The sequence below is a fragment of the Hydra viridissima genome, unplaced genomic scaffold (assembly GCF_058129835.1).
Source record: "Hydra viridissima isolate aposymbiotic clone 2 unplaced genomic scaffold, HvirCarnegie_v1 scaffold_3, whole genome shotgun sequence".
NCBI lineage: Eukaryota > Metazoa > Cnidaria > Hydrozoa > Anthoathecata > Hydridae > Hydra > Hydra viridissima.
In genome coordinates this window covers 19,812,466-19,828,329 of record NW_028324302.1, presented here as the reverse complement: position 1 = coordinate 19,828,329, position 15,864 = coordinate 19,812,466, and the positions used below count along the sequence as shown (strand labels likewise).

General features: G+C 32.5%; 2 protein-coding genes across 5 annotated transcripts in view; one reads left to right on the top strand and one right to left on the bottom strand.

Moving 5' to 3' along the window:
- The window catches only part of LOC149891335 (uncharacterized), a 216,200-nt gene that overhangs the window by 38,179 nt on the left and 162,157 nt on the right, over positions 1-15,864 (bottom strand). Inside the window, exons 1-5 of one of the 4 annotated variants that reach the window (XM_090083010.1) lie at positions 13,690-14,578; positions 13,284-13,384; positions 10,326-10,607; positions 9,950-10,087; positions 7,891-8,114 (exon numbers count right to left, since the gene is read on the bottom strand). In XM_090083010.1, the coding sequence (XP_089939136.1) occupies positions 7,891-7,927 (37 nt within the window). In that variant the 5' untranslated portion in view covers positions 7,928-8,114; positions 9,950-10,087; positions 10,326-10,607; positions 13,284-13,384; positions 13,690-14,578. Of the gene's footprint in view, positions 1-7,890; positions 8,115-9,949; positions 10,088-10,325; positions 11,283-11,586; positions 14,579-15,864 lie in introns of those variants that run through there. The other 3 variants (XM_090083008.1, XM_090083009.1, XM_090083007.1) reach the window with 3 other exon arrangements.
- LOC149891345 (uncharacterized) lies at positions 1,229-6,489 on the top strand. The gene is made up of 2 exons (XM_090083013.1): positions 1,229-2,681; positions 4,221-6,489. Exon 1 carries the CDS (start codon positions 1,451-1,453, stop codon positions 1,952-1,954), a length of 504 nt encoding a protein of 167 aa, XP_089939139.1. The 5' UTR covers positions 1,229-1,450; the 3' UTR covers positions 1,955-2,681; positions 4,221-6,489.

The following is a 15,864-nucleotide window of genomic DNA, read 5'->3' as shown; positions in this document are numbered from 1 at the left end:
AATATCCATACGGATTTTAGATAACAGATGGTTTGAAGCAAATGTGGTTTATGAGCGCATCAAACCTTGTTGAAAATTCAGGATTTAAAGTTAGACGAGACCATTTATTTGCAGACACTACATCCGTTGGAGCTTTTTCGTTTAAAATTCCGTTGAAGCACATTTTTGGATTTTGCGATGCCTACGACAAAGTTGTTTATGGGTTCAGATATACCATCACCTTTACAAAGAAAGAATACGATGATGCGATTTACAGAGCGGAGAGCGTTAATGCAGGAATGATTGATCTTAAAAAATTCAGACTTTATATGCCTCGCGTTGAATTAGATGTTTCGAGGAAGACTGATTTCATGAATTTAATGGCTAAAAAGATTCCCATTCAAGTGGCTTATAAATCAAACAAATGTGAAAGACAGCTTATTCCAGCTGGTCAAACAGAATTTACCTGGTCGCTTGGAAGAATCACTGACAAAAGCGTTCCAAGATTTATCGTGTTTGGACTTCAGCTAAACAGACCTTTCAGTCAAACTGTCAATCCGTCTACATTTGACCATTGTGATGTTAGCAATTTTTACGTAACCGTTAATTGAATAAAGTATCCAAATTACAATTACGACGTGATGGCTTATGCAGATGCGTTCTCTTTTGATGAAAAATATTATGAAACCAATGAGCTTGTTTTTCAATCAGGGTTGACCTTGTTTGAGTATATAAAATTGTATCCCTTGTTCTTTGTTGATATCAGCAAGCAAAAAGAAAGAGTAGCATCGGAAACAGCTGAATTGGTGGTAAACCTTAAATTTCGAACTTCCACTATTACAAATACCGTTATTTTTGCAGTGGTTATTTCTGATAAATTGCTTAAATTTGTTTCAGACGGAACCAACATGACTGCTGTTTATTAATTGAATTTGAGATGAATGATCTTTTCGGGAAAAATAATTGAATTGACTTAAAAAAAATCTTGTTATAATAAAATGAGATATACAACATCGTATTTAAAAGATTTGTTGAATGAAAACGGTGTTAGTAAAACGGCAGACGATTTAATCACGTTGATGGTGCTTGCGGTTGAAAATAATTTGATCAGTAAAGATAAGATTTTAGAAAGAGCAAAAGATAAGAAAATACGTGAACTAAAAGAGAAAAAACCAGCCGATCCAAAATGGGAATGGCTCCGTTTTGTTAAGAAAAACCCCATCACTATGAGAATGACTAACATTTAAACGGGTGAGGTGACTGAATACAAGTCTCTTTACAAAGCGATGGTAGGGACTGGTCGTGGATGGAGATATTTGGAGCGTCGAGATGGAAAGGTGGACAATGGAATCAAGATTGAATTTTTAAATTCTGAAAAGCTTGAAAAACGTAAAATGCTTCAAAATTGATTTTTTATCTTTTGTCATGTTAAAAAATTTACTTTAATAAAAATCTTGGCGTAAATAAAAAGATGGAAAACATGCAAAAGGATGATCTTTTGAATGCCCTTGAAATAAGAAAGTTGGCTGAAATGGAAAAAGAGTTGGCAGAAGAAAGAAAAAATTTGGCAGAAAGAAGAAAAGAGTTGGTGGAACAAATGAGAGAGTTGAAAAAGGAAGGAGAAATTGAAGTTGATAAACTCATTGAAGAAATCAGACAGCAAAGCAAAATGTTTGAAAAGATTTTTCATCTCAAATATAGGGTTTGTAAAAATTTGTGTAGACCGTTGATGAAAGATGAGCTTAAAAATAAATACATGCCAGTTCATGAAATGATTCAAGACCTTTCCCTTCACAGAAGAAAGACGAGCATGAAATTAATGGAAATTCCTAAGGATGAAATATGTGAAAAAGACGAGTACAAGATTAAAAGACTTCTTCGTGGCAACCTGTATTATCTAAATGATTTCTTTATACCTATTATATGCCAACAAAATTTTTTGAAGAATATGATGAAGAAGAAGACATGCTTATGAGTGACAAACACGCTCTACAATAGATGAAGATTCAAATTGATCTCATGATGTTTTCTATTCCATCCTCCGAAAATAATTTTAATTCTGAATTTTTGATGAAAATACAAAAAATTGAATTCGAGATAAATGAATTTCTTGGCATTTATAAAGATGAGTAGATTCGGAAGATATTATACCACCCCCTCTGGTGAACAACTTTGGATATGTTGTGAAGGATTTGCTTTCTCTATGAATTAGACTCATTTGGAAAAAGGGTTTTGATTCGTGAGGATGAATTTGGAAATAGGTATGTCGTTCGTGTTGACGAATTAGGTCATCAGTATGTGGAAATACTCAATGGCTTCGTTAGTATAATTAATTTGGAAGAGCTCGGCGATGAATTTTACTTTGACGAAACTGGAAAAAAGTATCTCATCATTCACGACTTTACGGACAACGAATTTTTAATTAAAGATTATTTCATGGACAAATTTGGTCATCGTTATTTTTTAAAAGATGGCAAAAGGGTTGTCATTCATAAAAACTTAAGGGGTAAAGATCTTATCACCGTCACATACAGATCAGGTGATCAGGATTATGTTCTGGCGCATGATTTACAATTTCCAATCCTCAATCGAGAGGATGACAGCGATACCAGCAATGATGGTTCTGAAGACGAAGAAGAAGAAAGAGAAGAAATGAGAAGGCGGATGGAAAGAGATATGGAAGACGGTTTGTTAGAAGAAGAGCATGCTTTGCCGGAAGATAAGTCAGAAAATGATATCATCGCAGAAGAGTGGGAAGAAATTCAAAAATTAGCTTCACCTGGTTGGATGGGAAGATTTTGCGCTCCTGCTGCTTAACTTTTTAAGCCTCTGAATTTTTTAATTTTTTTCGAAGAATTTAAAAAAATTTCTTTACGACTAATGGTTCGAAGAAGAAAATATGCCGACATTGTGCCAAGATTTAAAAAAATTGAATTGACTTAAATAAAATAACGGCGCAAATAAAATGAGTGGCAAATCGTCAAAAAAATTAATCGCCAAAGAGCGAAAAATTGAAAGCATCGAAAATTTTTTTCTTCCCCTAATAAAAATGGAAGATAAAGCATTGAAAGATAAAAAAGTCTCATTGGCATCATTACGAAAGGATGCTTAAAAAAGGGCTATAAAAGGCTATACCACAATAACTAGGGAACAACTCGTTGAAGCCATAAGAACAACAAAACCTGTCATTGGGTTTGGACCTGCTCGTAGACGGACGACTGATGCAAGGCCTTTACCTGCTCCTCGTTCGATTGCTCAAAGTCCAGTTTCGAGGCCGGTTACAGCACCGCGCCCTGATCTTCGTCAAAAACCTCCTCTCGCTCCAAAACCATTAACAATTCCACCAAAACCTGTCATGCAAAAACCAGCTCTTCCTCCAAAATCAACCCATTTGCAAAATCCTGTTCCTCGTCCTGTAAGTCCGGTTCCCACACCAAGAGCTGGCTGGTTTACAAGAATTGCAACAACTGTCTCCAACGGGTTTAACCAACTAAACGCTCTCGTTGTTCCATACGTTCCAACAACGATAAAAAATGCAGTGAGCAGCGTAAGAAATGGAGTGGAAAAAACGATAAAGTCTCTCAAAGACGTTGTATTAGGTAAACCGGTGCCTGCTCCGAGTCCAATTGTTCAAAGAACGATTGAAAGACCGGTTATCGCTTGAAGACCTGTTAAGATAAAGTTTGTATTGACTGAGCATTCAGCAAAGCGTGCTGTTAGGCAATTTTCTTACGAGCCTTCTGTTCGATACCAAGACCTTGTCGCCTTTTTAAACATGGTTAGAGAAGTCGCGATCAAAGTCATGTAAGGAGAAAGAAACACAAAAGTAAGAATTGCTTTAAAGTGTGAAATGAAATCTGTAAGCATCTTAACTGGTGAAGAAACAACTCGAATGGCAAGTTTCTCATCCGAATCTGAAATTATACTAGGAGGCACGGATTTAAGAACGTTAATGAGTAAAGTGGAAGAAAAGATCTTGGAAAATAGTGTCAAATACAATAAGTTGGGATCCAATTGCATAATGTCTAAAATTTTAAAAATGGATATTAACTTTATTGATTACTTACCTCTCAGAGGTGGATCCTACATCAATCTTCCTCCTGAACTAAAAAGTAAAAAGGCCATCATCAACATGGAAAACGAAGACAACGAATGTTTTAAGTGGTGCATCACCAGGGCGCTTAACATGAAAGAAAAACACGGTGAAAGAATTGATAAAGAATTGATTGAAAAATCGAAAGAGCTCAATTGGAAAGGAATGGAATTTCCTTTTGATTACCATAAAACCGATATGTTTGAAAAGCTCAATCCAGAAATTAGCATCAACGTCTTTTAGTATGATGGAAAAACACCTCAACTTTTGCAAGTATCTAAATTTTTAGATCGAAAGCATGATGTTGATTTGTTGTTCATTTCAAACGACGATACTAACCATTATTGTCTCATTAAAAATTTCAGTCGGTTTGCCGGTTCATCAGTATCAAAACATCAACACAAAAAATATTTTTGCAGAAATTGTATGCAAGGTTATGAACAGAAAGAAAAGCTCAATCATCAACCTTATTGTTATGATAACGACGCAATGAGAATCGATCTTCCTGAAGAAGGGACAACCGTTCAGTTTAAAAACCACAACATGTCCATGAGAGTCCCCTTTGTGGTGTATGCTGACTTTGAAAGTTTCATCAAACCCATCGATGACAACACTGGATATTCCGATAATGAGTCGTACACCAAACAATATCAAAATCATGTTCCAAGCTCGTTCAGCTACTTCATCAAATGCTTCGACGAAACCATTTATAAAGAAAAACCTCTCATGTACACAGCAGAAAGCGATGACGATGATGTTGCTCAAAAGTTCATAAACATGCATGAAACAGACTTTACAAAGTTTTGGAACGATAGCGATTTACTACAACATCACTGGAAGAAAAAGAAAGTGATGACTGATGAGGATGAAAATAATTTTAAAGATGCAACAGAATGCCACATTTGCAAAGAAAAACTTGAAAACGATAAAGTCTTAGACCACTGCCATTTGACTGGAAAGTATCGAGGAGCTGCTCACGATGCTTGCAATAAAAAATATCAATTTCCAAAATTCATACCTATCCTATTCCACAATTTGTCCGGTTATGACAGCCATTTGTTCATCAAGAAGTTTGGTGGAAGACTCAATTGCATCCCCAACAACGATGAGAAATACATCAGCTTCTCAAAAAAATCAAATTCAGAGAATTTATTGATAAGGAAACTGGAAAACTTCGAGAAGTATGGAAAGATGGAAAGAATTGAGGTTTATTGACAGCTACAGATTCATGCCCTCTGGTTTAGACAAACTTTCTAAAGATCTAAACGACGACCAATGCAAAAACGTGGCTATGTACTATCCCGAAAAGAAACAGTTTAACCTAGTATGAAAAAAAGGCATTTACACTTACGAATGGGTGGACTCGATTAAAAAGTTTTCCGAAACGCAATTACCTCCTATTGAAGCATTTCATTCCAAACTGAACGATGAACCAGCAAAAGTTGAAGACTATGCGTATGCTCAAAACGTTTATAAAGAATTTAAATGTGTCACGTTTAAAGACTATCACGAGCTGTACAACGTTTCAGACGTGTTGATACTTGCAGATGTTATTGAAAATTTCAGAGACGTTTGCATGGAATATTGCGGTCAAGATCCCGCCTAGTATTACACCTGCCCTGGACTCGCTATGGAGGCTTGCTGTAAAATGACTAAAGCTAAAATAGAACTTTAAAGTGATCCTGAAATGCTTCACATGACACGAAAAGGAATACGCGGTGGAATCAGCATGATCTCCAACCGACTTGGAAATGCCAATAACAAATACATGGGTAAATCCTATAAACCTGATGAACCATCGAAATTCATCCAATACTTGGACGCTAACAACTTATACGGATGGGCAATAAGCAAACCTCTTCCCGTTGAAGGATTCAAATGGATGACTGAAGACGAACTCGCTAATTGGAAATCCATGCCATGTATTCTTGAAGTCGATTTAGATTACCCTGATCACCTTCACGATAAACACAATGATTACCCTTTGGCTCCTGAAAGAATGACCATTGGGAAAGTGGAAAAACTCGTTCCAAATTTAAAAAACAAAGAGAAATACGTCGTCTATCATGAAAACCTAAAACTCCATGAACGAATGGGATTAATCATCACAAAAATTCATAGAGGTTTTACCTTTAGAGAAGAACCTTGGATGAAACCATACATCGACTACAACACCGAGAAGAGAAAAAACGCTAAAAACCCTTTTGAAAAAGAATTTTTCAAGCTGATGAACAACTCCGTCTTTGGAAAAACCATGGAAAATATTCTAAAGCACGTTGATATTAAACTCATCACCACAAAAAAAGAAGCCTTAAAATGGTCTAGAAAACCTAATTATAAGCGAAACACCATTTTTGATGAAAACTTAATTGCGGTTCACATGAAGAAAACAAAAGTCTTTTTCAACAAACCCATTTACTTGGGAATGTGCATCCTTGACTTCAGCAAAACTCTCATGTTTGAGCACCACTATGACTACATGAAGCCTAAATACGGTGATCGTGCAAAATCGTTGATGACTGACACAGACTTGCTCTTTTACGAAATCGAAACGGAAGATTTTTACGAAGACATTGCTAATGATGTTGAAAGCAAATTTGACACGAGCGAATTTGATAAAGAACATCCTGCTATTAAAAATGTTGGGTTCAAAGTGGGCTTAAATAATAATGTCATCGGCATGTTCAAGGATGAAGCTTGAGGAAAGCAAATCACACAATTTGTTGGGCTTCGACCTAAACTCTACTCTTACAAGATCCTTAAAAAAAAAGACGAAGAAAAAGAAGAAAAAGACGATGAAAAATATGGAAAAAAATACGGAGAAAGAAACTGCAAAGGTGTTAAGAATTGCTTTGTTAAAAAGCACATCACTCACCAAGATTACTTCGACTGCTTAATGGATAGGAAAGAAAAGCTTGCAACCATGACCGTTATCCGATCTCATCTTCATGAAGTTTAACCAAAGAAATAAACAAAGTCTCACTCAGCGCTAACGATGACAAAAGAATCATCCAAAATGATAAAATCAGCACCTTAGCTATTGGACATTATAAAAGCAGACCTTGTCCTGAGCTTCCTGCTTTAAATTAATGGTCTAGAATAAGACGCCATCTTGGAAAATTTTAAAGATTTGAACATGACAAGAATATTTTACTACTTCATTGCGGATTATGACAAGAAAAATTTTATAACTTCACGGAAAGAAAACAAATATTATTGCGGTAAGAAGTTTTTTAGAACTTCAGCACACATTTTTTTTGAATAAAAGCTAAGTCAACGCATCAAAGGTATCGACCTTAAGTATGGGAAAAAGATTATGTCCCAGAACCGGCATTTTCCTATATATTATCATGTCAACAAAGCTGTACTTAAATGTTTCAAACAAATGAGCTTATATTCAAAAAAGTCGATCTACAAATATTGACTTTTTTTTAAAAATAAAAAAGTTTAAAACATATAATCTCTAATGCATTTAGGCCTAAGAATCACTATTTGTTTGTTTTTTCCATTTTTATTTGTAGTTTGACCAGAATATTTCAAAAATAATCAACTTTCTATAATTTGAAAATCTCTCTAATTTGAACTTTTATTTTTCACTACGAAGTTCTAATTAAAGAGATTACACTGTAGCTACCTAAGAATAAAACGTCAGATACATTATGTCAAAGCAAGAATTTAAATTAAACAAATAAAAATAAATTATTTTTAAAAAACACAGTGCTCTCAAAATGTTATTAAAATATATTGAAAACAGTATGAAAAGGCATTATGCCTATTAAATACAATAGCTGTTAAAAATTGCTAAAAAAGCACAATACCTGTTGAACATTTCTTGCCGTTGGATTGCAATTTCATTCCAACAGGGCAAGAGCACGATGCAGTGCCCGACACACTACTACACGTATGAGAGCAGCCGTAATTATAACAAGGATCTTTGAAAGAAAAACGAAAACATTTTTTTAAAACGAAGTGAACAACTGCAATATAATAAGACAGTTAATGCGGCTGTAATCGCTTATGTTTCTCTTTAATCAATGTTTTTCTTGTATGTTTATGTATATATATTTATGTATGCATGTACGCATGTGTACAAGTGTGCTTGTGCGCATGTGTGTATGTATGCATGTATGTATGTATGTATGTATGTATGTATGTATGTATGTATGTATGTATGTATGTATGTATGTATGTATGTATGTATGTATGTATGTATGTATGTATGTATGTATGTATGTATGTATGTATGTATGTATGTATGTATGTATGTATGTATGTATGTATGTATGTATGTATGTATGTATGTATGTATGTATGTATGTATGTATGTATGTATGTATGTATGTATGTATGTATGTATGTATGTATGTATGTATGTATGTATGTATGTATGTATGTATGTATGTATGTATGTATGTATGTATGTATGTATGTATGTATGTATGTATGTATGTATGTATGTATGTATGTATGTATGTATGTATGTATGTATGTATGTATGTATGTATGTATGTATGTATGTATGTATGTATGTATGTATGTATTCCTTGTTGAGTATTCGAGATCTGATACAAAAACATAAACAAAAAGAAATTAACATTTCATAAAAAAAAAGCATTTTAAAACAAGAAAAAGAACGATATAGTTGAAAAGAAACAACTAATTTTGGTTTTTGAATTACTAATCGCAGAAAAACAAGCAAAATTAATTTCACTACAAAGTCAGTTTCTTTTGAAACACCAATATTTACTTCGTCGAACTTACTAATGTGGCGTTTCAATCTGATTTTCGGAATTGCGTTTGCTTTAGAAACAGACGCCTTGTAATAGCCATGAACATACAACCTTTTGATAGCCTTGATCATTTTGTATTTGGTAAATCAATTGTTTTTTTTAATTTTGTTTTATGTGAAATATAAAAAAAAATGAAAAAGAAAGGAACTAAAAAATCATGAAAAAATCAATACAAATGCCGCAGAATTTGTCATTTGTCGATAATACTTCTGTACGCAAATATAACACTTCTGTACGCAAAAAATGATCCGCCATCATACCATATAAAAATTCTGCAATCATAATTTACAAGTTAGGGTTGGAAGCATGTGGAGTCAATTTCATCGGTACGAATTGAGAAAAATTTATGGTAGCCAAAATTGTTGAGGAAAGCCTAAATAAAACCTTTCATACATTTACATGACAGAATTTTCACACTCTTCACTTCGGCACTTCAAACATAAATAACCAATAAAACCTTTTTTTTTTTTTTTACATTACTCTATCATTCAAAATCAGAAAAATCAGAAATCCACCTCCGGTTCGTATGAGTGCTGCATATAAAATCTCAGCACAACAAATGACGTCAACCATTGAAATATAGCATGTCACAAACGTCGCTATATGTGAGGTTTAACATGTCCCCCTCCATACCTTCCACGCCTAAATTGTCATGCATTGAATAATGGTGAAAAAAAAAACTCAAAGTTGTCGCTACAATCAGCCGCAAACTGTTAAAAGTCACAGTAAGCTTGTGGCCGTAACCAGCCTACGGATTTTTAAACCACGATTTCTTGAGCTGTATTGGTTCTATGCCGTAGCTAGCCTTGAAGCACAGCTTACAGCAGCCAGCATTTGTGTGCTGCCTTTACCCAGCTTAATCTAACTTGCATCTCAAGTAGTGTCTAAGTTAGCTATAAGACTAAAAAACCTACCACTTCAGGGTATAGATACAATTATTTGACAGACAGTAGTAATATAAAAATATATAACAGCCATGATTTAAAAAGTGTTTTAAATCAATGTAAAAAGGAAGTGAACTTATCATTTCCATTTTTGGTATATTTTATAAGTTGTTAATTAAAGAAGAGGAAAAAAAAGAGTTTACCTTTACATACTTCAGTTAATGTTTCAATGTCTCCAAATCTTGTTTGGTAACCATTCTTACAGATGCAATTATAACTGCCATTTGAATATACAAAGTTAGCATTAGTTGAGCAGTTATTCAGCAGTAAATTGCACATGTCTTTATAAAACAAAAAGCATAAGTTATTATAATGATAATGCAGAACGAAATTAAATTTTAAAAGATCATCATCAGTAAAGTAATGTTAACTATGAGTATAATACTTCTAGATATATTAATTGATTTCCCGTAGATTCATAGAATAAACAACAAAAACAAAAAAAAAATTTGTAAAAAAAAAAAATTTTATTAGCATAGAATAAAATGGACGCTTATTCATTAAGTTCATTAAAATTACCTGTGTCTATTAACTGTCCTAGCGCGATAAAACTTCTTGTTTTATTATCAAAGTACTTGCCAGAAATTCTCACTGTTCTTGCTTGCATTAATTTGCTGGCAGCTGCAAGATTACAATCACAGTTCAAGGGATTGTTTTCCAAATTAAGTACATTTAATGAGGTTGTCGAATTGAAAACATCATGCGGTAGGCTGGCTATCTGATTATGTTGTAAATCAAGTAACCTTAATGAAGTTAATGATATGAATATGTCTGGTGGTAGACTGGATATTTGGTTGTCGCCTAAATCAAGAAAACTTAATAATGTTGATGAACTGAAAATATTTAGCGGAAGACTGGATATTTGGTTGCCATTTAAATAAAGTACTGTTAATGAAGTTAAAGAGTCGAACATGTCAGACTGAAGACTAGATATTTTGTTAAAAGATAAAATAAGTTCTCTTAATAAAGTTAATGGCTTAAATACGCCAGATGGAAGTATGGATATGCTGTTGGAATAGAAATCAAGTATTGTTAATAAAGTTGATGAGTTGAATATGCCAATCGGTATACTGGATATTTGGTTGTAAGATAAGTAAAGTTCTTTTAACAAAATTAAATACTTGAATATGCCTGACGGAAGACTCGTGAATTGGTTGAATGATAATCTCAAAGTTGTTAGTGAAGTTAATGGCTTGAATAAGTAAGGAGAAAGATTGAATAATTGGTTGAAATAAATCAAGAGTTTTTAGTGATGTTAATGAATTGAATGTTCTGATATTTTTTTGGCATATTCAAACTTAAAGTTAACCAGGCAATTTTATTGGTTTGAATGGCCTTATAAGATTTCTACTTTCCTCTTCGACTAATATAGTTTTTACCAGCTTGGTATGCCTTTTTTTTTCGTTACTTCTCCAGGTTTCAGGTTTAGATGTTCGTTTTCGGAAATTTTCTTTGGGTGTTTGCTGAACATGATCCCTGGAAGAAAAACAATATTTACATAGGTTCGGTTAGAATTAATGTTGTTACAACTTTGAAATGATAAAACTTTAAGAGAGTTAACAAAAGGCTATGTGGTATGTAATACTGTTTTATGGATACATGCTGCTGTTTTAAGAAAAACGTTAATTTTTTTGGTTAGATTTTTATTCTTTAATGTGTTGGATGAATTAAAATCGAATGAACAAACAGTTTGAAACGGAATATACTATCATAAAGTAAAGAAAAATAAGTCAGAAAAATTTTATGTCTTTGTTTAAGAATAAACATTGTTTATCTAAACCTGGTTTGTCTATTTTGCAGTTCTGTAATGATTTCAGCACTTGAATATAACGAGTTGATGAAGCAGTTGGGCAAAAAAACTTCTTTTCTATCTTTGACAAAACAGGAAATTGGCAAAAACTATTTTTAAAAAATGGAAGAGGACATGAATTTTTCGATGATTTTATATTCATTTTAAAAAACCGATAACTTTGTCATCCACTGATAACGAAACTTTTGATGATACTGTGTCATCGCATTACAATATTTTTCTGTTTTTTTTTTTTTTTTTGATGGAATTCTTTGATTAAATGACAAATCTTGGCTTGACAACTTGTTTATAGGCGCTGCAGTTCAACGCTTATCTAAACAACTGTTGAATGTACTTTTTTAATAGAAGTTTCGCTGTTTTGTTTTATAAAAATTTAAAAGTACGAATAACTTTTTAATTAAAAGTGCGTATAACTTTTTAATTTTCAGAAAATCTATACATCTTCGATTAAAACTGTCTTTGAAATTGATGCCAAGATTCATTATTGCACAAATATTAGATTCACTTTTAAAGTTAGAAAAATTATCAGTTGATTTATAAACAGCTAGTAAAATAATTGAACAAGCGGTATAATATGATACGCTCAAAGTTTTTGTAACACCATGTATCGGCTCTAAAAATCAATTACATTGCTAACGGTTTCCAGTTCCCAACAGATTAATAACAATTCTTTATTATCTTTGTTCTCTGGCTTGATTACTACGTCTTTGAGTCGCTAAGTTAAAAAAATGACTGCAACATTAAAAAGTCGAAATCCACCGAGTAGGCATGGGTTGTTGTAAACTAGCCAGTTTCCTACATTACTTTAAAGTTATGAAGACACAATCAATTTCTTAAGTTGATACCTTATTCTCTTTTAAAAGAACATCTTTAATAATTAAATATACTTTTTGACAAAAACAAGGTATGTACATTTTTTTAAAAAGATCTTCTAGACAGTTCACAGCAATGTCGCTACTTGTTAAAAGTCATTTCTTTTACATTCGTTTATACTTAACTCAATTTCTTTCTTTAAATATAGACAAGTTCAACCAAAGCTGGCATACAGTTTAACTAATAGAGAACAGTAACGTACCGAGATGGGGACTAATTGGACCGGTAAAACGTTTTTTGGGGCGTCCGGTTTATCCTTTTCTCATCACTAAGTCAGTGCCATAACACATCACTAATTATTTTGTTTTAAAAAGCATCAACAGGTTATTATAATGACAAAAAGGAAAACATATTATGAAGTGGTGCTTCATAAAGTAAGCTGAGAATTAAGTATTTGTGATAAAGTTAAATGTTCATATATTTTGGTTGAATTAAAAAACCCTCTATGAATAATATTCTTATGAATGGCTCAACCTTTAAAATAGTTTATCTTTATAAGATAAACTACTTACAAAGATATCTCTTTACTTATGGTTCATGACAAAGTTAAAGATTGGTAAAGTTAAATCAAGTGAATAAATGGAAATAATGATGTTAGTATGAATAACCGACTAAATCAACTTTTAGCCGATTAGTAGAAAATTCATTGTCGACTTAACCGTCTATTCGATTTTTCAAAGTCGACTATATTTTAACTTTCGACTTGCGGACTTTTGGTCGATTTAGTTGTAACTGATTACAAAACTAGTTAATATATGGCAGTAAAATATTGGCTAATTATTTGTAAGGCTTACCCCTATTGCAGGAGGGCGATCGTTCTATTTACAACATTACATGTTGAGTCAGCATTACACATTTGTTGTATATCCATGCCTATTGTAGAGTTGTTTTCTGCCTGAGCCAAATAAACATAAATTGCATTTCCTTCATCAGCAACTTTTAAAATATCTTTTTTAGGATCTTGTAATATTTTGGTAGAACTAAATCTCTGTTTAAATAAATTTTATAAAAAGATATGTTGCAAAGCTGCATAAATATTTCTAAAAATTATCAATTTAGCAGCTTCAATCTGTTAATGCATGGCCAAGGTCTGTACACAAAAGAGTAATTTTTGCATAAATATTCTAAATGCAGTGAGTCTAGCAATCTAAATTTAGTGCTTTAGGCAGTCTATAGTATTTGTATAAATAAAATACTAACCGTGTACTAGGTTCGTGGTACACTTCACTTCTTTCACAGGTTGGAGACATGTAGTATTCTCGCAACGAATTATAAGGCAAAAAATCGTCATGAGAAACCTTCTATATCAAATAATACTCCTTCCGTTTCTTTGTGCTAAAATTCCATTCGCAAGTAAAGATATTGAACCAAACTTGTGTCTTACAAGAGGAGAAAGCTGCAACCAATTTAAGTGGAAAAGTTGCTATAGATCCAGCAAAACTATGACAAGGTCACCATGAGAACCTATATCTTTAATTTCAAAAGAAGAAGAGTTTATTGCTCTTGAAGATTCACCAGCATTATCTGAGTTTGAAGATTGGGGAACTCAAAGTAGTACTCAAGAATCTTCTGCTAATGGAACACCAATTGGAACTCCATTGGGTAGTCTCACGTTAATTGCTCACACTCCAACTATGTCGAGACACACCTCAATTGGGACTGCTAGTGCTGGTGCTGGTGCTGGTTTAACAACTGGCCATGATTAGACATATTCCCTGTTTTGTTTTATGTCTTTTCACTTTAATTGACCTTTAATTAATTAGGTTTTATTAATTCAATTGACCTTTAATTGATAAGCTTTAAATTTAATTTGATTTTGTGAGTTTTCATTTTAATTTTATTTATGATAAAAAAATACGCGAAGTCACGTAATGATGCCAATAGGCGCAATCAAGAGTAGCCCCGCCAAAAGACGCCATTTGTTGCTAAAGTTTAATTTGTTAAATAAGCTAATAAAATATAACATTAACAACTGATATTTGTATCTTTTTTATTGTTTATAACAGCAGATACTGATAAATACTGTTAGTTATCTTTAGTTATCGAAAAATAACGAGAAATACGAAAAATAACGGGAATTACAGTTATCGTATAAAAACGCAAGTTTATTTTTTACCTCTAAAAGCTCCGCTAATATCGAAAAATTTCGATTACTTATTCAAAGAAGTTTGATAACTTATCGTTTTAATAACATTTTCGATAACGTCACGAAAGTATATCGTATCGAAGTTTTTCAATAGGCAGACGCCTAATTGAAACGTGCCATATTGTATAATATTTTCATATTAACTTGTTACATCAATGTATTTAAGAACATCGATTGACAGTTAGGAATAAACGAAGTGAAATAAACATGTGTTGACTTACTGTGATTGAAGTATTCTGCAAAATATACTTCCATCGACTGACCGTTAGGGATAGGCGCAGGAATATGTACTTATATCGACTGACGGTATGGTTGTGAGAAGGCAGTATTTTCATTATTTATATTTAAAAATTAAAAGAAAAGATTTAGTTTTTAAACCCCCTTTTAAATTTGTTTTTATAACGATTTTACTTTTCACGAGTTTTCCCTTTACCTATGAAGTATTTGAATAAAAAGGACAACAATGATAGTATTCTTGTTCTGTTACGTGATATTTTGACGAAATATCTACGCATTTATGCTGATTTCAAATATGAGCTCCGTTTTTGCTGTTCGACATTACCAAAACATTAAAATTTTTGTTCTTATAAACATTTTTTTTCTCTGTTCGTTTTCATCATATTTTCGAATAACTCAAGTCGTCTTACATTAAAACATGAACTTACATTAGAATGCCGGTAAACCAATTAAATCTTTACATACGAAAATAAAATTATTGTTTGAATTTAATCCAAATTTTAGTTTTGTCGATTTCTAAAAAGTTACAACTTCAATAAATAGTTACAAACATAATCCTGTCTCATTCTGTTTCATTTTTAGGTTGCTACATGCATTTACAACAATACTTAAATACTTATATTACACAAGGCAAAAAAAAAAAAAAATTTAAATTAGCGTTAAACTCTTTTTTTTTTTTAGTTTTAAATTTGATAACAGCGGACTCTACATTCTGTGTGCCCATTTTGTGAAGAGAGTCTTCGTGACTTAAGAAGAAGAAAAGCGGTCTTCTTTTAGTTGTTTTAAAAGTTTTAAGATAACCATTATACCTCATTACTGAGGCGATTTTTGTAAAAATAAAGTAAAATAAATCAGACAACAATAGCTTTTTTATCCCAGCATCTCTGCGGTTATTAGACCAATTTCAGACTCAAAAGAAGTTTTATTTCCAGTTTTTGAAAGATTTTAACCCAACATACCAGATAAAGAAACTATAGTATTAATAATAAATT

Bases quoted from the DNA above. Each gene is read 5' to 3' on its own strand.
- LOC149891345 (XM_090083013.1), top strand. From the start codon at position 1,451: ATGGAAAACATGCAAAAGGATGATCTTTTGAATGCCCTTGAAATAAGA.